This window comes from Lethenteron reissneri, chromosome 35 (genome assembly GCF_015708825.2).
Source record: "Lethenteron reissneri isolate LAM-NWPU_2019-01 chromosome 35, ASM1570882v1, whole genome shotgun sequence".
Lineage (NCBI taxonomy): Eukaryota > Metazoa > Chordata > Hyperoartia > Petromyzontiformes > Petromyzontidae > Lethenteron > Lethenteron reissneri.
In genome coordinates this window covers 1,875,983-1,900,292 of record NC_083813.1, presented here as the reverse complement: position 1 = coordinate 1,900,292, position 24,310 = coordinate 1,875,983, and the positions used below count along the sequence as shown (strand labels likewise).

General features: G+C 42.6%; 2 protein-coding genes across 2 annotated transcripts in view; both read right to left on the bottom strand.

Annotated features, from left to right (window-relative positions):
• Positions 1–2,499: 2,499 nt before the first annotated feature.
• On the bottom strand, positions 2,500–17,200 carry LOC133350801 (interleukin-17D-like). The gene is made up of 3 exons (XM_061565543.1): positions 16,978–17,200; positions 5,195–5,475; positions 2,500–3,229 (listed from the first exon to the last, which is right to left on the bottom strand). Exons 1-3 carry the CDS (start codon positions 16,990–16,992, stop codon positions 3,004–3,006), a joined length of 522 nt encoding a protein of 173 aa, XP_061421527.1. The 5' UTR covers positions 16,993–17,200; the 3' UTR covers positions 2,500–3,003.
• A 3,107-nt stretch (positions 17,201–20,307) lies between these two features.
• LOC133350800 (leucine-rich repeat-containing protein 69-like) overlaps positions 20,308–24,310 on the bottom strand; it is a 61,908-nt gene continuing 57,905 nt past the window's right edge. The window contains exons 8-9 of the mRNA XM_061565542.1: positions 22,618–22,797; positions 20,308–22,235 (exon numbers count right to left, since the gene is read on the bottom strand). Coding sequence (XP_061421526.1) covers positions 22,125–22,235; positions 22,618–22,797 — 291 coding nt within the window. The 3' untranslated portion in view covers positions 20,308–22,124. The remainder of the gene's footprint in view (positions 22,236–22,617; positions 22,798–24,310) is intronic.

The window sequence follows — 24,310 nt, the reverse complement described above, 5'->3', positions numbered from 1 at the left end:
GGGCTGTATAATGCAACACGGTCTCGAGAGCAGTCCAGTCTGCCTCAGCGTCTGTATGCTCGAAGCTTAGAGACTCCAAGTGATGGTCTAGAGCATCAACAAAGGCCAGTCTGGTGTGTTCCTGTTGTAGGCGAGTGATGTTAAGACGCTTGACATGTCTTTTTCCTTGTGGGCGTCTGGGAGGCTTAATCCGGATGTTAAGTTTGGAGATGATGAGACGATGGTCAGTTCAACATTCAGCACCACACATTGCCTTGGTCACCCTGACATCATGGCAGTCGCTCCTCCTCATGATGAAGTAGTCAATCAAGTGCCAGTGGTGTGAACGAGGATGCATCCATGAAGTTTTCTTGCACTTTGGTAGTTGGAATATCGTGTTGGTGATGAGCAGGTCAAATTCAGAGCATATTTTCAGCAGCAGAAGGCCGTAGCTGTTACATTTTCCAATGCCATGTGCACCTATGACTCCATTCCATGATTGATCGTCACTTCCAACTGGCATTGAAGTTACCAAGTATCAGGAGTTTGTCAGAGCTGGCTGTGGTAGCATTATAAAACTTGGTTTTGATCTCGTCAGAGTTGGTCATGGTAGGAGCATAGGCACTGATGATGGTGGCCTCCTTTTTACCCAATAGGTGGAGCTTTAAGGTCATTAAACGGTCGTTTATACCCTTGGGTTGGATTGCCAGTTGGTTGACCAGTTGTTTTTTTTTACTGCAAAACCAACACCTAGCATCACGTCTCTCCTCCTGGCCCCATCCGCTCCAGAAGAATGTGTAACCTGCACCCACTTCAGTCACCTGGCCAGTCGGGTCTCACTAAGGGCAGCAACATCCATATTATATCTGGCTAGCTCTCTGCCCACGAGGGCGGTGCGTCTCTCAGGTCTTTTTGATCCAGATGTGTCCATCAAAGTGCGCACATTCCAGGCGCCAACAGTGAGTGGTATCACTTTGGTCTTTTTCATTTTGTTTTTCGACCGCAAGTATGGGATCCTGCCAGCTGCGGTAGGCAGGCCAGGATGTTTTGAAGCAAGCAATGTTTAGGGTACCTTTTCTAACCCTTTCCTCACTATGGAGGTGAGCAGTGTGATCCTGAATAGGGCTGCTCAGTCACTCAGGGTGCTGCCGGACTTCACTGCTGCTTTGGTCCAGTGAGGGAACGACCAATATCCTGAGCCGCCTGCGTGCAGGTTTGCGGTTACAGCTTCCAGCATATCCGTGCCTGCTGCTTCATCGCTCACCCATCGCCACAGCACTTCGATAATGATGATGGTAAAAAGTGTCATGACTTGCGCAGAGAACTTGGATTTAAGTGAGGGTTATTTGCGCAGCGTCAACCTCACTCTCTCAACCAGCCCCATCTGTACCCAGTGGCAAGACGTAGTCAAGACTGGAGATGATCCTGGTTGCAGTGGAAGGTCCAAAGACCTTTTTTTGGTGGAATTTCCTCCACCAGAGGTTCCACACGCCCAGGCTCAGACAAGCTGAGTTTGCCGGGTTAGTTAACCGCCGCCCGGGGTTCGGCGTTGGAAGCTGCTGACTGTACCGACTCGCCAGGGATGTTGAGCCTGGTGTGTTGTCAGCTGACTGTAGCGACTCACCAGGGATGTTGAGGCTGGTGTGTTGTCAGCTGCTGACTGTACCGACTCACCAGGGATGTTGAGGCTGGTGTGTTGTCAGCTGACTGTAGCGACTCACCAGGGATGTTGAGCCTGGTGTGTTGTCAGCTGACTGTAGCGACTCACCAGGGATGTTGAGGCTGGTGTGTTGTCAGCTGACTGTACCGACTCACCAGGGATGTTGAGCCTGGTGTGTTGTCAGCTGACTGCACCGACTCACCAGGGATGTTGAATCTGGTGTGTTGTCAGCTGCTGACTGCACCGACTCACCAGGGATGTTGAGCCTGGTGTGTTGTCAGCTGCTGACTGCACCGACTCACCAGGGATGTTGAATCTGGTGTGCGCCTACGGTAGCAGCTAGAGGGCCGGCCCAGATGGAACAAGCCTGAGGCACAACTAGCTGGTCAGTATCGTACTATAGTAATGGAGCAAGTGCAGAATCACTGAACCGGAATTGATAGCTTGAAAACATTTAGCGTGGTGCCCTTGAAAGTGCGGGGCCCGTAGCATATGCTACTTTTACTACTAGGATAATCCGGCACTGGGCAGACGGTGGTTAATCCTTACGCAAGCTCCGACCGAATGCACTCGTGAGTACATAACTTAATGTATATTTTTCAAGTCATTTCCATTAAAAGTATTTATTCATAACATGCTTTTTAATACATTAATCATGTATACCGTATGATTATTAAGGATTTTACCGATACCCCAATGAAGTCCTTGTATATCGCTGGAACACATCTCCATTGGAATCATGTTTTCATAACCTATAGCGCTGTTTGATATAGCGCCCCGTTTACCAAGAACGCATCCTGAGCGCTGTAAGAGGTATGCCTATAACCAAAGTTTAAGACAATGAGAACCGACACATCATGACTGTTGGGCTAAAAAGTACTTTATTCAACTGGCACATGAATTGCATGTGATGGTTACTAATCTGCAAATGAAAGTTTAAATCATTTCATAAATGTACAGATATTTTTTTTCCACTTAACAGTCTATTTAAAAAAAATATTACAAAAAGGTTCTATTTTCTGATTAAAAACACCGGAACCCAATCAATATCCATTTATAAGGTAACTTTTTTTCTTCCGTGGAAGACTTATACATGACAGAACAAACTGTCCCTTGAATGACCAAAGCAGCATTAACATCTGTTTTAACATGAGCAAAACTCTAAAGATGTAAAACCCATTATTACTCTTTGTTGCTGATTAAAAAATCTAAATGCTTGCTAACCAATGCATTCTATTTTCCTACCACAATGTGTGCATAGTGGATTTCCTGTAGGTACATTGAAAAGCACTGCTAATGCATCCCACAGGTCCTCCTCTCCTGCCGTGGGGGAGAATGGCAATCCACGGGATCTGGAATCTCTGCTAGGCACTACATGTGCAAAAGAGAGCAATTGTCTCGAGGTCCGGCTTGTAAACGTAGCGTCCGTGATGGCAGCGTTTCGTGCGTCTCAGCACCAGAATGGAAGTGAAGAAGGGCTCGCTCATCACGCTGCGCTCCTCTTGTCCGTCGTGGCCCAGCAGACACCCATCACACAGACAGTAGGCCTCCTTTATTCGGCGAGGGTAACGCGAGGAATCTTGGTTCACCCTGTGAGCAAGAACGTGACACAAACAGCGAGCAAATTTCTTTGTGCTCAAATATGTTCTTCCGATGTTAGGAAGTCACTGGAGCTAGATTTAAAACTAATTTCTTTAAGAACAGTTTTTCAACGGTTTTACTTAACTTGACTCCTGTGTCGTGGTCAAATCTTGTAATCTACATTTCATCCACTTCCTGTTGTCCAATAAATCCCTAATTTTGCACACGTACTCAGATCCGGTGACAATGCATGCCTGTATTATAATCGGCATCAAATAGTCAATTAATTGCCTCCTTTCAAGCAATTACAATTTTTTCATGGACGGCAAATTAATGATATATTTTTGTCAGTGAAAAACGCCGCAGTCCCTAAACTGTGGAATCGGCTCGCACAAAAAGCAGGCGCCGCGTGTCTCTTGTAATCAAGATGTCGTCCACTTCCTGTTCTCCTATCGAGTTATTTACTTTTTAGTGCACTTTTAAATAAAACCGTTGTTTAAAAAAATGTTTAAAGGAGTTTATTTGTGTTTAGTTTGTTCTCCTTCCCCCGCACCTCCGATTCGCACGAATGGCTAAGTACAGGTGCGAAAGAAGTTTAACATACATTCAAAATGCATGTGTGGTGTTACACATGGTGTCAGACATGGAGTCAAACAAATATGCACGTAATTAAACTCAAATTGCAGCTTTCATTTACTAACTATACTTCTAAAACAGCATCCCACTTTAAGTCTAGTATATTATATTATTTTTAAAACATTCGAATTATTAACATTTCAGTTATGGTTTAGTCTATTTTCTTTAACCAGATGAGAATTTAAGAGACCAGGATGAGTCTAATTTGCAAGATTATCACCTGGGTCACCAAGATGACAAACACAAAAATAAAGTACAGTATTGAGTACAGGTGTGTCCTGTACAAATATTAGGTGACAACAATGTTTCATTATAAAATACTTCACAAATTCAAATTAAGTGGAAAAAAACAACAATGAAAATGTGATGTACCCAGTTAAGTGGAACTTGACACTGGTTATATTAACAGCACAAAAACACTTTGTAAGCATTGTAAGGAAAACTAATTTGCTGTTGAGGGATTATTTTGAATAGTTTTTTGTTTAACTTTTGTTCAGTGAAAGGAATGTGATGGGAGAGGAGACAAAGCAGTCATTGTAAATGCAGACAAGGCTCAATTTGATCTTTGGGTGAGTAAAATGTTATGTTTGGCAGGAAACATGTTTTCAATTGCTATGGTAATATGGAATACCTGTTGTTTTCTCCAGACATAAGTTAAAATCATATCAACATAAAAAACTAAGAATTTATCTTTGTTTTAGATGTCATAAAGATAGCAGTGGCAAGGTATGAGTCAAGCTTTATAAAATAGAGTACATCTGGTTAGTCTCTTAGCACCTGCTAAAGTTTTATTGCAACACTTTGGTACCTGTTATCTATGAATGCTGAAAACTTGCATTTGACATGATGTAAAAAATACATTGAGGAATTTTCTCTCGGTCTAAGTTGATGAACCAAATTTGTGCACAGCCAAGAAGACACTTCCCAATGTTTATGGGCCGATCTCATTGCATAACAAGAATATGGAAACGTTATTGTTAATCTCATGGCAGAAATGTTTACTTATTTCAAACAAGGTGGTGGCCAAACTGAATCCCAACATTTATTGTCATGGTGAACTCTTGCTAAAACCAAGTTTAGCCCTGGCATGGACACACCTGCCAAACACAAAAATACCTCTTCATAAACAGAAGTCGTGTCGCTTACTCCGTTTTTCATTACACACGTCACGTATGACTGTGGCAATGGACCACTGTAAGCTACTGTTCTCTCTGTAAATGATTAGCGGCACCTGATGCAAGTGGTTAATAACAAAAATGGGTAAGCTATACCAACTTTTGTCTCCAAAAAAGCCTAGTGAGTGTCGGGCCCTCTTCTCAAGGTGTACAAACAACGTACGTGAAGGACCAGGGAGAAACACTGCGATCCTTGATGTCTTTTCCTTTGCCACCGGTTGCTCCAGATGGGCACGAACGCCTCTGTACATCCTCGGTGCCATCCACCAGCAGGCTGCTCTCCCCGCTCCCTCCGAATCCCGGGGCGATCGTGGGCTCCAGTTTCCTAAGCTGCATCCGTAGTTTGTTGTCCGAGGGCTCGGCGCAAGCTCCGCCACGATGTTTGCCTGGCGAATCCCAAGCTGCATCGCACGAGCCAAGCAGCACCGCCAGCAACAGCACCAGCTGCAAGTGCACAATGGGGCCGAGCGAGTTCACGAAAGTGGAGTGATGTAAAGCAATGGGATGTAGCCAGCTCATCCTGTATCTCTTCTGCCGTGATCGTATCAAAAGAACGTGCCAGCTAAAAAAACAAAACATATGGGGACGATTGATGTTAAGTTGCTTTGTGTTCTTGTTCCCTTCCATATCAAACAGTGGGTTGCCCACATCTGAGTGATGATGTCACCAATATTCCACTGCGTAGAGATGAGTTCATGCTTGCTGACCCCCCCTGCCCCGGCAACTGTGATATCGAGGGAGGTGAGGGAGGAAGAGATGGAGAGGGGTGGGGAGAAAGTGAAAGAGTGTGAAAACGTCGAGGAAAGAGAGAGCAAAATGGAAGGAGAAGAGCAAGGGAAAGCGACAAGCGGTGGGAGACAGGATTAGGGAAAGGCACGAGAGATTGAGAAGGCAAAGGGAGAGGTGGGAATAACGAGGTCGAGAGTGAGACGTGAGAGAGATAGGGGTAAGATAGAGTGGAGGGAGGAGAGGAATATAGAGAGAGAGAGCAGAAGCAGAGGGGACAGATGAATAGGGAAATGAAATAATGGAGACAAAAGATATCGAGATACATTAGGATACACAGTACAGAGAAGGAAATAGAAAGATGGAGAGAAACAGGGCTCTATATAATATTAAAGTTTTGGTGGCTGGTTGGGAGGGAAGGACGGTCATATCCAAATGACGTATGGGTTGCTAGTGTTACCAAAAAACGAATTATGTCCATTGTTGACTGTGATGACAGTTTCTTAATTAAGAACACGTACATTTATTTTTCTGACATATGTCTGGAATAAAACCAGTAGGATATCAAGTCTAAAATATAAAGTCCTCTAATTTCGACCAAATCTGCAGGTTTGTGCCATTTGGTCTTCGAAAAACTCGTAACTTCGGAATCCGCGAATTTATCACAGATTAATAGATCCATATGCTTTCCCTGTAGTCTGCTAATATTTCAGGGATTAATGGAGTAGCACAGCTAATTCCTCATGTAATGCGTGGCCCACCGCGTTGGCGCAAATTTTGTTTTAGGTTTCCAGGATGCTCTTTTCCACAGTGTGCCATGCACTACAAGATGTGAGATATGGTGCCCTCGTATCTCCACCAATTATTGGGTGTTCTGCTGTACACCGCACTACACACTACTACACTACACACTACTACACTACACACTACTACACTACTACACTACACACTACTACACTACACACTACTACACTACACACTACTACACTACACACTACTACACTACACACTACTACACTACACACTACTACACTACACACTACTACACTACACACCACTACACTACACACCACTACACTACACACTACTACACTACACACTACTAAACTACACACTACTACACTACACACTACTACACTACACACTACTACACTACTACTACACTACACACTACTACACTACACACTACTACACTACACACTACTACACTACACACTACTACACTACACACTACACACTACTACACTACACACTACTACACTACACACTACTACACTACACACTACTACACTACACACTACTACACTACACACTACTACACTACACACTACTACACTACTACACTACACACTACTACACTACACACTACTACACTACACACTACTACACTACACACTACTACACTACACACTACTACACTACACACTACTACACTACACAACATTATACACCAGATTACACTAAACTACTCCACGACACCACACTACACAATATCAAACTACACCCCACTATCCACAAACACTACACTACCAAACTACACCACTGCTTCACGACGCCATACTACAACACGACACTACAGTCATACGCCACACTTCACAACTACTCCACACATCTTAGGCATTTCCCCCTCAACATCTCCGATGTAGTCAAGGCTGTGGCAGACATTATCCCGATGAGGTATGTATATTTAACTTATTTCGCACCGTGCGTAGCCGACCGTGCAAATTGGAGGTGCGGGGAAGGATAACAAACTGAACACAAAAAGCAGTTCTAAAGAAATGAGTTTTCAATCTAGATTTGGTGCAGAGGGCTGAAATGCAAGTGATAAAATCTTGACACAGCCAAATGTGTAGTTTTAGCATCTACTGTAGCTCAAACTTCTGGAAAACGAATTCTCTCATTGGTGAAGCACCTTCATGAACACCCATTATAGGATGGCTATCCTGCTTTATCAGAGCTAGACAACGACAAAAAACAATGTAACTGGCCAAATATCCCAAATCTAAAATTACCTTCAAATTACTTTATATGGTGATTACTCACTTAAACATCGCCCTCTGCTGCGAGAAAAAAAACACATGGTGGGGCCCCCTCCTGAAAAGTTGTCGTGAGACTCGGTGAGGCTTTTCTGGGTAAACAAGCAGAGGAATAAATAAAATAATACTACACCATTGAAGCATAAAACAAACTATACTTTGCTTAGGTGAAATTGGTTTATCCGGTCTGACAGCTTTGAACTGTAGTACACGAATCGGGCCAACACTGTCTCTCTCTGCCACTGTGATCATGAGTACACCCAATTTAATAAATGCAAGGACCAACACGACGCTTAATTCTTTGCGGTGTATGCTAGTCGTATTTGTGAATGCCCGCATGGCATTAAGGGGCATGCAAACTTGCGTCTTTCAGTCACTGCAGTAACAACCACATTTTAGAATCAGAATATTTATACTGGATGAATCCAATGAGTTATAAAGCTCTTTTTCACAGATATATATTCTAGCTGGTAACCACATTTTTTTCTTTTTAGGTTTTCATTCCAGCACATAAAAACAATTTGTTTGGTTTTGGTTCCGGAAATTACCAGTTGCGACCGCTTTTGCACTCCATCCTTCGACTTAGGTTATTAATGCAGTTTACCAATAAATTATTACTAATTGACCTGTGGCCATATCTGTGGCACGAAAGGTATGCTGCGCAGATGTCATTCAATGCTCTTGATTACCTTAACTCAAACTCTGTTGGCCCTGCCTCCTTCCCCTCTTACTTCTAATGGCCCAGCACCTTCCTGATTAGGCGCCATTCTCTTTCCTCTCTTGTCTCTGGGCCATTCCTTTTTAGGCCCCAGCCCTTCTTTAGTCCGCACCTCTTTACGTTTAGGCCCCTCCCCCGGCCACAGCGTTGGACCGGTGTGTGGGCAGTGTTGGGGGAAGTGATGGGGGTTGTGGAAGGGGTGGAGGAGTGTGCATGGGCAGCAGCAGCAGGTCGTGATGGTTGGTGGGGGGCCATAGGGGTAAGGGTGGGGCAGCTTCACGATGACCAAAAGTCCCTCCGAGATCAGATTAAGTGTGGTGATATACTGTACTGTAGTTTAATGATGCATGATTACTGTAGACAAGACTTAAATAGTGATGAATTACTGCAGGTAACTACTACAGGAAAGCTGAATGGAGTTTTAAAAAATGTAATATTAAACCAAACTTTTTTTTTTAACACGCTTTAATGAAATGTTCCGTACTAGTAATGGAAGAACTCCACGACTCCAGGAAGTGGCTCCGAAACTTGCCATAATGTAAGGGACCGTGGTGATTTACAGCCAACGTCAGTTGAGCGTGGATAATTAGACCCAAGCCGAAAATAACATAAAAATGTTTTTAAAATATGTTTTCGTTTAATGATAGAATATAGTATTGTCATCAGTATGACATAAGTATACCAAGTTTACAGTCGACTACCACATTGGGAAGTGGGTAAAAATTGAGTTACAAGATTTGAGGATACAACAGACATAGTTAATAAAAAGCGTGTAAAAAGAATATTCACAAACACCTTGTGAAAGACCCAACACAGAAAATCCCCTGGATTTGATCTTCCACGAAGCTCATGGTCCACCCTAAACCGCATTATCACGAAGCATGGCAGATGCAGATACCTGATGTACAAATGGAAAATTAAAATCTCTCCAGTGTGCGACTGCAGTCATCCAGAACAGACCATACAACGCATAACGACGCAATGTCCGATCCATAAATATGAAGGAGGCATCATAGCAATAAACTCTTGATGCGGTCATCTGGCTTGAACGCCTGAATGTGAAATTGCAGTTGTTGCTCTGCATCTACATCAGCAGCCATACGACAAGAAAAATAAGACTGCAGGTGATCTCCAATGGTGACATTCTACACAGCTCGAGGTGCCCTTTGTGGTCGCACATCCTTACGGCTGGCCCCGGGTATCTCTCTCACTTGCACACCGTAATGACCTCGTTTATTTTCCCTGTATTTCTCCCACGCTGTATCAAACGGCTCTAACCTGGCTCAAAGGAAATATAACACCTTTTTTTCATCGCGAGCAGCTTTCCAGAACCCCTTGAGAATTTGCACTTAAGGTTTGTTCTTGCACATACTTTTTGCACACCTCACATAAAACAGAATTGAGGCAATGTGAAGTAAAATCCCCAGCAGTGGTGCAAATGTCTTTCATCAAAGTTGACTCTAAAAAGCACATCAGGGAATGTGCAAAAACAGTCAGGCAAGAAAAGTTACCGGCCTTTTAAGTATGTGATATCAACAACAGCCACGTTATATACAATAGATAGCCCTGTAAAGATGTCATGAAACAAATTGTTAAATTAAACAAAACATGCAAAAAGAGCCGGGTAATATAAAATGACAAGCCTTTTTTAAGTTTTAACAGCAGATAAATTGGTTAATATAGAGGTGGCCATATTTGCTAATTCTGCACTTTTTGATATTCAGCTTGTTAAGTGAAATCTATATGTATGTCTCAATCAACAAATGCTCCTGTTATCTAAAAAAAATACAGATATGAGGACTCATCCAGATATGGTTGTGGTGGGTGAAACTCATATGTTATTATTTATGAAATCTTACAAATAAAATGAGCCATGCAGAATTATCCTTTGTTTGATTTTCCACATATCATAGGATGGCAACAATGATGACGATGATGACGACGATGAAGATGCTGGCAATGACAATCATTATTATGATCACACTGTTGCTCCTGCTGATGATGTAATTCATCAACGATACTATTTATGGTGCTGGTGATCTTGTTTCTATTTATTATGCTGCTACCAATACTGCTACTGGAAATTTAACTTTATTTTTAAGGAAGGTACCGCTGAGTCTCAAGACTTTTTTTTATAAGAGTTTTACATTGGAATGTTTTGCCACTTGCGTTTCAATGAGTGTTTTCACGTGAGATAAAGTGGCATACCCAGATAAAACACAGGCATACAAGGCGATAACACTCAAAGGTCCGCATAGACGGGTTAAGGTATGGACTTGCCAAACAGCCTCCTCACTCACTCTCTCTCAGCCCAGCGTGAAGGGAGTTTTACAAAAATGCGTCAACCACCGATCCTCACATGCCCCACAGTGGGCGTGCTCACGCACAACACTAACAAGGTTTGTGGCATTGCTAAACCATGAGTGATGGTGACAAGGGCTAACCTTCATCCAGCCGTGGCTAGACCATGACTGAAGATGACGGTGATATGGCCGAGATCCCCATTAAATCCTAATAATCACACCTGATGGTTAATAGTATAAAGTTACTGTGGATGATAATAAAGGTGATGGATTAGTAACTGCTGATGCTGCCACAACTATGAGGTACGGGCACTGCAATACGTTACGCCACACCCCGTTACACAACACTACATCACTTCATCTTTTAATCTGTGTGGATGACATGTACGGATAATAGAAGGAACTTCCAATTTCATATTTATTTATGCTAGTCGGTGGTGGCACACACCTGCAACCCAGCACTATGGAGGTGAGAGTTTGTGGATCACGCAGATTTTGTGAAACTGCCTTACTGTGGGCGTCAAGGTTCCAGAAGGCGGTACTTTAAAATATGGACTCATCTCCCTCTGTTTGGGAAAGTGTTACTCACCAAATGGCTGCCTTACCACTTGTCTGTGCCCCCCCCCCCGCCTCTGAGTCATTCTCTCTCTCTGTGCACGTGGTGCACGTTATAAGTTAAAATTATTATTATATCTGCAGGTCTTTTTTTCAGACAACAGCCACATGCCAAATTCATCCAGCACAACATTTGTATATGTTCACTATTTTAATGAAGACAATTGTACATTATCTACAAAATGCAGACAATAGAATGAACTCTGAGCTTCAATTTGCCCTCAGCTTTAGCCGTATGAGGCGTTTTAATGAGTTCTCGATCTTCAGCTTGTTTTATGTTGCTTTCTCATCACGTAATACAATATGTTCACCCTTTTACAACTGGTAGCTTAGAACAGGTTGCTATAAAAAGACAAGCCAATGGACACTTTCAAAGTTATAGGGGGATTTTGCAATGACTCGACATTTAAGCCGTAACTATGTAACCTTGCAGTCTATTATTTAATTTTAAACTAAACACCAACCTTTTTTATTTTAGCAGGCAAGGTCCACTGAGCTATATAGCTCTGTTTCAGAAGCGACCTGGCCACAAATGATAGCACATTATTCCTGGTCAATAGCAAACTGTATCGAAGCATGAGAATGGTATCTGAATATAGAGAATTCCTTTTATACATATCCATGTTTAAGCAATAACACAATGATCAACCACGTTGACATCCACATAAGAATGAGCTTTGAGAACATGGGCATGAAGGCGAGTGAACAAAGGAGCAATCGCAGGGTGGACCAACATGGCCAAATGGCAGTAGTCAAAGAATAATATTTAAAATACTTTTTTTAAACACGCTTTAATGAAATGTATCGTACGAGTAATGGAAGAACTCCACGACTCCAGGAAGTGGCCCCGAAGCTTGCCACAACGTAAGGGGACGTGGTGATTTACAGCCAACGTCAGTTGAGCGTGGACAATTAGACCCAAGCCGAAACATAACATATAAAAAAGATTGTTTATATATATTTTAATGATAGAATATAGTATTGCCACCAGTATGACATAAGTATACCAAGTTTACAGTCGATACAACATTGGGAAGTGGGTTAAAATTGAGTTACAAGATTTTTTGAGGATACGACAACAGAGTGAGTTTATCAAAAGCGTGTAAAAGAATGTTTTAAAATATATTTTTTTGATTTTTTTTTTTATGATAGAATATAGTCTTGTCATCGGTATGACGTAAGTATACCAAGTTTGCAGTCGATAGCACATTGGGAAGTGGGTAAAAATTAAGTTACAATATTTTTTGAGGATACGACAACAGACAAAGTGCGTTAAATAAAAGCGTGTAAAAACAAAGAGCTGCTCCAGTGGCGAGAGGCAGACCATGAAACACCTCTTGGTCTGCCCACTGCTCTAGGAAGATCTTGCAGCAAGCAACCAGCAAGCACTGAAATGAGCTCGCCACGGAGATATATTTTACTTTGGTGGACGGACACAAAAAGAAGAGGAAAAAGAAGACAGCTGCACCTCTTAAAGTCCCTTTGGTGCTCAAAACATTAAAATGAATTATCCACCTCCAGGGAGTTTATTTCCTTTAAAAAAATGGTGGGATAAGTCGCCAATGTTTGACTACCACGTTTAGTTTTTAGAGCCCTCTCGCCTAGCAATGCTACTATAATACTGCACAGAAGTTGTTTTATTGCCCTTCTATTTACTACAAAAATCCCCAAACTAACAAAAAAATCCCTACACAAAGACTTAAGAATATAATGACTTTCCCATTCAACGGAGAAGTAAACAAATTACTTGCAGGTGCATATTGCATTAAATAAATATATCCATATAAAAACTTTACCCATTAAAAACATGCTTCTGTAAACATCATATTACTTAACATTCCTGAATACATTCTCCTCATCCTGGGGTACAAATTTTGATCTGGAAACACTGGCACAAGCATTAGCCTATTTTAAATAAGAGTAAATACTTTTAAATTAGCAGTTGTGGTAAAAACCACAGCTTCAAACGTATCAGCTCTCAGAACATTGCAAAAAAAATAACCAATCTCCAAAAATATATTATTGGCAATGTTTTATTAAAATTGTTGTATAAACTGAATGTTTTTTACAGCCATGTTGCCTTGCACTGGATCACCGTAGTCTTATTGACCCTTTCTCTGTTTTTCAAGCATGACTGAAAATAAAGTTTACATGCAGTGGGGGTGGAGCTGCAAAACAAAGTGCAGCTGCAATCGTGCGTTATGTTCAACCTTCTCAATTCAAGTTCATCAAACACGGACAATTTTGCACAGGTAATTAATTAGATACTTCGCCGTAATGAAGTATGGTGGTTACGTATGGTCGAATAACCACCATGGCAAACGCGGATTAACAGTGGATTAAAAGTTACCAGAAATTATTGTTGTTCATCACATTGGTGTTCATGATAATATTGATGCCGATGAAACTCTTGTTAGTTTGTTGATTTAATGTTGCTTACGATGGTAATGTTGATTCTGATTATATTCATGTTGAGTTTGTCAATGCAGATGTTGATTTTTATGATGATGAATATAGCGATGAAGACATGATATTGGTCAACACTGATGTTGTCGTCATTGCTGTGTACATTTACTATGTTGCTGCTGACCTAAATGTTGATGATGCTGGTGTTAATGTTGATGACGATAATGATGCGGATGTCAACGTGGTTGATCATTGTGTTATTGCTTAAACATGGATATGTATAAAAGGAATTCTCTACATTCAGATACCATTCTCATGCTTCGATACAGTTTGCTAAACCTGCAGCAATTACTACTGTTTAGCATTCATTACCAGTTTCTAGAATATAAGGGTGAAGGTATATTAACTAAAATAAAAATGTCCACATGATTCATAAATAGCTTATTTTGGCTTAGATGGTGTAGGTATGTCACGTTTTAACTCCAATCCTCCAGCATGCAAAAGCCAATCAAATCAAGCTCACTCGTGGGAAAATATGCCAATTAATTTTTTTTTTGGAAAACCGAAACGTTGAAACGCAAACAAAAATGTACATTTTTGTACAAACTTTCAGCTTGGCTAAAAACCCAAATCAATTGGCATTTTTACCCACGTAACAAATTGAGTTGATTGGCTTTATCTGGTGGTGGCGAATAATAAGTTCAACATTTTACTTTACACCTACACGATCTAACCACCCACAATAAACTCATTATGAATCATATTGGTCGTGTACAATTAACGAATGTTAACTTTTTTCTTAAAATTAAATACGTAACAAAAACGACAATTGAAAAGAAGGACAGCTTTGGAAACCAGTCAGAAAATGGCGAGCGCAATCATCTCAAATAGCTGGTGTGTGTAGTTGCGACATGGCACAGCCTGGATGCTGGACATGGACATTGGAAAGCACAGGAGCTTATTCATGAGTTTCAAGGAAAAAAAATATCTGTGCACCACAACCAGTAGGCACTATCAATTCTGCATGTTGGGACAGAAATTGTGTAAAAAAAATGGAAGATAAACTATAGTATTCTTGTAAATCTACTACTGGATGAAGATCTCCACCACACAGGGGTTGGCAAACCAAAATGACAAGTCATTTTTTTCCAAAAATCAATATTTGAAGAGCCGCAATGGACGTGAATACCAGACGATGGTCCTTGATCAATAACATCACGAAGCAGTCCTTAAAGTGCGGTACGCAGCTCCGGAGATGGAGATTGCTGACCCCTGGAATTGGCGTTAGCGTATTGGCCACTTGTTGCACAGGTTTATGGTTTGGATTCAACAGCCAACCTGATTATTACTGCCGATGTAATAACTTAACGATACATTCAGTCTGCTTCACAGTGGACGTTAGAGATCACCCAACGCCATTCGTAAGAGTATGCCATTTGTGTTCCGGCATCAGGGTCCAAATTAGAAATTTAAATCGACAATTACCCGAAGATTACTCCATTGGGATTTTTCCACTGCAGCAATCAGTGTACCCCACTGGTAAACTAATACCCCAGGTCACTCTTGCAAACGAAGACTACCCTGGTCAAACGAAATACATTTGAAGCGGGTTATGTAGTCATAATTATCCATCCATCACGCGAAGTGCTCTTTGGTGTATAGGGGGCCAAGGTATGGTTCAGCCATTACTCGCCAATGATGTTAGCCGTGGCAGTAAATCACCAGATCTCCACCCTTCTATTATCCAGTCCTTTGTAAATCCACTGCCGGATGAGATACTCCCAACACCTGGTGGCCAATGAAGCAATGAAAGGTGGTGTTTTACAACACTGAAGAGCAATTTATGACACTGAAACTTGCGTCCTCCATGGTGCCGTAACGTCGCATTCCTCACCACACGATGTTGTTTACTTCACCCATCCATATTTTGTGCATCTCCCCTGCCCAAGGATTAACACTGAACTTATTGATTAACAACCGCCCACAGGCCCACAACTTTGCAGATTTTCTACTATTAATCGATATTGTTAATAAGCTGCACACACACAGTGATCTACTGTGCAGTACAGAAGTGCAGGTAGGGTGGCCCCATGTCCGGCTCTGACCTGGACAGACTGGGAATTGTTTTGTGTTCGTACCGAGATCTGGTACCACTATTGTGTTGAATACTATTACAGTAATGCTGCACAGTCTAAATAGACCCAGGTCGACTGAGAAATATGTAAGGGTTTGGTGGCAACCGGAGGTACAGGTGAGGTACAGGTGGGGCATGGTGAGGCACAGATAAAGTACAGATGAGGTTCAGGTGGGACACGGTGAAGCGATGAGGCCCTGGTGAGGTACTGTGAGGTAAACGTGACGTATGTTGAGGTACAGGTGAGGCGCGGTGAGGTATATAGGTATATATTCTATTCTTGCGTATGATGGCAATATGCTCAGGATCTAAATGTCCAGATCTGATGAACACGACGAGGGGGCTTGAGGAGAGAGTTCGTGTCGTGTTGGTTTACTATACTGTACGGTCAATACATTGTATGAGGTAAAGGTACAGGTGGGGTACATTGAGGTACAGTGAGGTACAGATGAGGCACAGATGAGGCACAGGTTAAGTAGTGAGGTACAGGTGAGGTACAGGTGAGGTACAGGTGAGGTACAGGTGAGGTACAGGTGAGGTACAGGTGAGGTACAGGCTAGTGCCTCTCGGCCGCATCTCCCATCAGTCGGCACGCACACAGCACACACGCACACAGCACAAACACACACAGCACACACACACACAGCACACACACACACAGCACACGCACACAGCACACACGCACACAGCACAAACACACACAGCACAAACACACACAGCACACACACACACAGCACACACACACAGCACACACGCACACAGCACAAACACACACAGCACAAACACACACAGCACACACACACACAGCACACGCACACAGCACACACGCACACAGCGCACACACAGCAAACACACAGCACACACGCACACAGCGCACACAGCACACACACACAGCAAACACACAGCACACACACACACAGCACACACACACGCACAGCACACGCACACAGCACAAACACACACACCACACAGCACACACGAGGCGCGGTGTGGGTGAGAGTTTGTTACCTGCTGGGATCTCATGATGGCTGCTGCTGCTGTTGCGAGGAGCCCTGGGGGCTGTGACTGAGCCGAGGGTGGCCGACCGACCGAGCGAGCGAGCGACCGAGTGGGTGGGGAGTGGTGGGAGACGGTGGAAGGGCACACGGAGGTGGTCGCCCGCGGAGACGGAGGGCGGCAGCAGCGTGAGGAGGGAGGGGAGTGGAGTGGAGCCCGTGTCGGGCGGAGGGACCCCCCCTCCTCCTCCTGCTGCTGCTGCTGCACCTCCAGACCCAGAGGCGCTTCCGCGTTCCCTCGCCATGACGAACAACAACAACGACGACGAGCACTACCACCACAGCTGCCACAACAACCACAACAACTACCACCACAACTATCACAACCGCCACAATAACAACAACCACCACAATAACAACAACCACCACAATAACAACAACCACCACAATAACAACTATCACAACAACTACCACAACCACAATAGCAACAACAACGAGCACCACCACAACAGCTCCCACAACAACAACAACCACCACCACAATAACGACTCCCACAACCAGCACCACAACTACTACCACAACCACCACAATAGCAACCACAACAATCTACCACGACCAACCACAACAACAACCTATCACAATAATAACCACCACAATAACAACTCCCACAACAACTACCACAATCAGCACCACAACAAATACCACAACAACTACCACAACAACTACAACCACAACTAACACAACCAGCACCACAACTCCCACAACAACTACCACAACCAGCACCACAACAACTACCACCACAACTATCACAACTAACACAACAACATACAATAACAACTACAACCACCACCACACCAACCACCGCAATAACAACTCCCACAACAACAACTACCACAACCAGCACCGCAACAACCACAACAACATACAATAACAACTACAACCACCACAACAACCACCACAATAACAACCACGACAAAAACTTATCGCAATAACAACAACCACCACAACAACAACCACCACAATAACAACTACCACAACAACTACCACCACAATAACAACTACCACAACAACTACCACAATCAGCACCACTACAACTACCACTACCACAAAAATAACGACCACAACACAAACCACAAGGGGCCGTCCATAAATGACGTCACGCACCTCGGGGGGGGGGGGTCAGACATTTGTGACGATGTGTGACGAGGGGGGGGTGAGAAATGTGACGTCACATCAAAATTCGCAACTTTAAATAAATATAGATAACGCGTTCTATTTAATTAAATCGACTTTTAAATAAATGTTTTCTCCTTCAACATCAGAGTGCAGCGCCACATTAAATACGCACTACAATGACGATAGTTTAAAGTGATTTGAAGCATGTTTCATTTTCTAAATGGAAATATGGTTGGGGGGGGGGGCAGAGCTTTGTGACGTCATATTTGAGGGGGGTCTGACTTTTTGTGACGCCGTGTGACGAGGGGGGAGGGTCAAAAATCGGCCAAAATCGCGTGACGTCGTTTATGGACAGCCCCCAATAACATCAAAGCACCAGCCACAACAACACCCACCACAATAACTACCAAAACAGCCACCCCTCAATAACAGCCACCACAATAATCATAGCAAGTTCCACAATAACAACTACCACTATAACAACCACAATACTAACTACCACAATAATAACAACCAACTACCACAATATTAACAGAAACAACAATTGCCATCCGGCACTAAGTGGCGGTGATGGCACCACGGCACTTTTGTGCTATGCAAGGGACGCTTTGAGGCCATGTGAATTGTCGAAGGTCCGCTGGCAGGAGGTCACTCAACAGACCCAGGTGCCATGGGTTGACTGAGATGACTGGCAGATGCACCACCTGTGCTCTTCACTTTGCCAACTTAACAGCAACCATAACGATCACAACAATAGCGATAACAACTTGTCACGACTCGTACAGATTATTTTTTTTAATCTCATTTCATTCTGACTTGTCGATATTCTACTTTTTCAATCTGCCTTCTCATAGCCCACCTGTGGTGTGTTTTCATGTTGTCTTAAACACAGACAAAAAACATCATCCGCGGTGCAGGTTGCAACTGAGCCTCGTGAAAGGACCCTCTACTGATGCCTCGACAAAGATCTGCAGGATCAGCAGCCAGGGCGGCGGTGAGTTCTGCCCCGACCCAGCTGTTCCACCTTCGACGATTCGAAAGGTTCGGCTCCTGGATCGTCCTAACACTAGCTAGGTGATCATACTGACCCCTCCTATCAAGCGAACTGTGCAGGCCAAAGTGGCTGCCCTGTCCGAGGTGCATTGCCCTGTGGAGAGCCAGATTAGTCATGATGGTGGCAGGGGTTACTGCGGTCAGTGAGTGTAAAATAATAAGGTTGAGGCACTCTTTAGGGTGCCTCTTGTTCCTACTGACATGACGGGAACACCTATGCTATGCTCCATTCAGTAGTGGACATGTGGCCCCCTCAAGATGGCTTTGTTGTCCTCAGAGACTTCAATGCGGAAATTGGTACCAACAGGACTGCCTATGAGACGTGTATTGGTCCACATGGTGCAGGGACCAAGAATAGAAATGGAGCCTTACTTTTTGACTTTTTAACGTCTAGACGGCTTGAGACAAATTGCTTTCTTTTAGAGAGATAGCAGCTGAACCAGCTAAGAGGCAGTACTAGAAATACCATACGAAATAGGTTCTAAAATCAAGTAAGTGAAGTGTTATAATTGACTATATCAATTGGAAGCCATAAAAAAAATATATATGAACCTTTAAAATGGTTATTTCAGACATATTACTCTGCCTGGAGAGTAATAGCCAGAATGCCTGCTCAACACGAGATCAGAAATCTCATGGTGCTATTTGACCAGTCTATTTCCTTCCAGGCACATGTTAATAAGGTCGTGAAAACCTCTTCTGTTGCCAATCGGTACCTTTTCTATTATTGTTGCTCTGCACGAAACCTTGACACATTGTCGCTCTGCATGGAACCTTGAAACATTGTCTCTCTGCATGGCACCTTAAGACATCAAGGTGGTGGGGGTGAGGTTGGTGGGAATTTGTTACCGATTTTAAGATTTCCAAAAATCTTTTCCTAACATCGTTTATGCATTTATCTCAGAATGGTGGTGTTGCTGTCCCCAATCACAAATTTGTAAATTTGCATATACTGTACTCTCAATTTTGTAATCAATGTGCATCATCTATCTATGTCATGATGGTGCAGTGTAAAACTAAGTTGTACTTAAGAGTTTAATCTCTTCATTTTGTTACATCAGATTACCATTTTTATTGAACGCAATAGCAATAACGTAACAAAAAAAGCCAACCAAAATATGTTTTCATTTTATAACAAAACACAGTATCACTAATATATACCATTTTCAGGTGTGAAAAGCTGGTTATGAGGTCCAATTGTTTTTTGTGCGTAAGGTGTATGGTAATAGAATACTTTTAAAAAATGTTCCCTAATAAATATAATTGCAGAAATATATATTATTTACAACATACCTTAATTTCAGCGATTTCATTTTAGAGTAAGAGGGCAATATAAAAAAGAATGTTTGCACAGGAAATACGGTGTAACATACAAAACAATAAATCATATCAATATGTACATAATATTTTTTACAATTTTACGGACCAGTACTAAATAATGGTAGACTGTGTTCATTAATTTAAAAAAATCCTCCTATTCTTTATAAACTATAGGCTTACTTTTCATGACGCTTGAATGTTTGATTACCAAAACTATAGACCACTGATGAGCAGCTACTACAATTAACTGAAGTGCAAAGAGTGGGCAACAACTTTGAAGTAGTAAAATCGTACACGTATCTCGGTAGTAATTTGCAACGTTCTGGAAGCAGCAAGGCAGAAATTAAAAGGCGAATCTCAATTACACGCGAGTGTAAGAAACAGCTTGACAGACAAATCTGGCGCTCCAGCATTACAACAGCAACAAAGATCGGCCTCTATAATGTGAATATCCTTTCCGTCAACGACAGCGTCATTGAGATAGAAGCTGGATGCCTGCAACCAGTGGTGCCTGCGACGGCCACTCCGCATTTACATCAGCGAGCTTATCACCAGTGGCGAGGTCCGCCTTTGCACAGGGCGCTCCATCAGTGTCTGACATGGTCAGAGCCAGAAAACTTCGGTTCTTCGGACGTGATGCCTGGGCGAACGTCCTCTGCTGATCCACACCAGAACCCAGGGCAGGACATGGCTGATGTGGACACGCACAATTGAGGCTGATCTTCACCACCATGGCCTTGGCCTGCACTAAGTTTGGTGGTAAGTGCAGGGAATAGGATCGCCTGGCAGCGTCTTGTGTGAACCACTAAGCCCCAAGGGTTTTTTTTGCCTGATGATGATGAGCAAAGGAAGGAATTTGGAAATCAGGAACACTGTTCATGTACGTGATGGATTTTGCTGTGGAAAATTGTTCTTTTGTCAGTCGATGATCTTCTATGGTGTCCATTTCTGTTGACAAGTGGGTCAGTGTATTGAGCACTCTACTCTGAATACTAACCAGAGTTGATGGATGGGCACAGGCCATGCAGCATAGTGCAATGCCCATCCACAGACATAGCCAACTGATTGGGTAACAATTTGTCTCACATGTACACCTATTTGCGTGTACATGCATTTGCTTAGGATTGGTCCACAAAGGACAGTGTGTACCTAATACTGCAATACTGATGATCAAGATAAATGGTGATAGCGAGTCACAATACCTGTGCGTGTGTTGGTTGTGTTCCCATGTGCCTGTATGGGTATGGAGCTCTTTAATTAAATGCAATTATGACCCCTTCCAGAATTTTTGTCACATTGTGGCCGAGTTAATGTGGCCAATGTGACTTTTAAAACTGTCGCCACCCCTACTCCTACAGTCACTGTCAAGGCCATGCCCCCAGTTGGCACCCATTCATGCCCATTTTGGCTCTATCCGGTGTACAGACTGAGATCTGTTGGGATATGGTCTCATAGTGACAGAGAGGGCCCTGTTTGAATTATAAATGGCAGATGCGGGATGATTTTATAATAAAAAATAGTCGTCATTCCATCAGAACGGGACAGGATGATGGCAGGATATTTTTCATAATTCGCACCCCAAAGCTCTTAACAGTTGCTGCATCTGCACATCTATGTGAAGGCCATCCCATAGAATGCATGCCCTGGCTGATTAAAACACTTGTAGGAGCAGAGAAGTACTCGCACAGGGATGACTGTGATGCTTGATATCAGCTTCAGATCCTACCGAGACAACATAACACATCAGTCGGTCAACACAAGATCAGTATCTGCATCACACATTTGTGGGCCAAAAACTGAAAATTGTAGTATAAAAAATGGCGACCTAAATGGGTGCTATTAGTTTCAAGATGGTGGATTTTGTTACCCAACAATGGGGATCATTTCCGTTGCATGGCAAATATTTTGGTTCATATCCCAAAATTTGTTAGGAATTCTGTCTGCCACAGTGCTGAATGACTGGCAGATGGGAATTTTTATTCCAATACCTTTATCATTTTCAACTAAAAAAGCTAAAAGTTAAGATTTGAAGAACAGAACTTTGAGCCTTTTAGTTTCAGCTCTTGCAACCAACAATATGGTTTATAAATGTGTAGGTACTTACATTCTTGGCATTGAGAAATTGCACACATTCAAGCCAGATATTGAGAAAGCTCTCTCCACAGACTGCACAGATCCTGGCCTGTGTCAATGTTTCCTGAGTAGGTGGATGCTCGGCGACAGCAAGTTGCAGAGGCGACGAAAATGTTTTCATCTCATGCAGAATAAATCTTGCAACCAATTCCTGTAATGGAGACATTCATGAGGGAAAACGATTAAAATCTGCTTCTTGCTTTCCTACTTGCGCATTTGCACAATGAATCAATAAAATTCCCTCAGGCTAAGCAATAAAATATCCAGATCAACATATAGAGCACTGTATGGCCTATGGCATAACACGAGTGTAATTGGCTGATGAGGAAAACATGGGGGAGTGGCAACTATGGGTTATTTGACTAAATAAGTCATGTGGTTGTTTCACAGATTGCTGCATACTGAAAATGTCCCAGTTGACTACTGGGGGTTATCATAGAGCATTAATATCTGGAGAAATATAGCTGTGGTTTTGATTTATTGCATTGCTGTGATAATGACATTTGGCTAGCTATTATAGCAATTGTGGTCCAGAGTTATGGGGCAGTACGATCTTGGAGAGTTTGAGTAAGCCCACCACTGTGACTATGTATGTTGACCTTCTATTGCACCGTACGTAGCCTATCCAACGCCATTGCTGTTGACATCTTCCTTCGGTTATTTCCCACAGTCGACTCTTCTAGAAATGTAGTGCGTTTACTCTAACACACCAGTGTGCTGAACTAGTACCGAATTTGTATGTTTTGTTTACATGACAAACATTACTAATTGGCTGTGTCGGGTGGTGGCGGGTTTAACAACACATTTCTATTTACACGATCTAACCCGAAAAAAAACCTATATTACGGATAATATTGGTCGCGAAAGCCTATGTGTTAAACTGACCACTCCTCTAAGGTCCCATTTGACAGTCTCAAACCATTTCGCTTTAGGTCTAAACAAAAACAATGTAACTGCTTGACTTAAAGCTTTCCTGACTGCAGGAATTCATAATCTTTGGGTTTTTCAGTAAAGTTACGTAGATAGGTTAAAAGAAAATAACAAAATATTTTTTTTACAAAAAACTACGACGTTTCGATCCCAACACAAGCGATCGTTATTTTATTATAAACTATCTACGTGACTTTACCGAAAGGCCCAACGAATAGGAAATGTAACTGCTATTGCCCAAACATCGCAAATGCTAACATTACCTGCAAATTACTCAACGGGGATTATACACAGCAGCAACATCGCTGCCTACTGCAAAAAACTTTGCAGGACCCTCCTGAAAAAAGAGCCTCAAAACTCATTGAGGTAAACAAGGGGGTAAACATGCATAATCATTTAAAAAGCTCAACTGCTGGATGTCACTCAAGTTCCTATCTTTGTTAACTAACCTTTTTAGTTATTTTTTTTATTTGATGAATTATTGAAACTTAAAGAGGAATGCTGCATCCAGAGTGTGGTAAATAGACAAAAGACAGTGTGATCATCGCATTCCAGGAAAAGCAGATCAATGGGGAGGAGGGATTAAGCGAGGGGGGGGGGGTATTTGGGATAAAGGAAGAAAGGGAAGGGAGGAAGAGAATTTACAGAAAAAGAGGAGGAAGGGATGGGGGAGTTTGCCGCCACAGTATCCAGATAAAAGGGATATACTTACGTGATGATCTGTGATGGCCAAA

Excerpts from the sequence above, each read along its gene's own strand:
- LOC133350801 (XM_061565543.1), bottom strand. Across the intron at positions 3,230-5,194 it reads GTTTCTCCCTGGTCCTTCAC|GGTGAACCAAGATTCCTCGC; the intron begins GTACGTTGTTTG and ends TCTTGCTCACAG.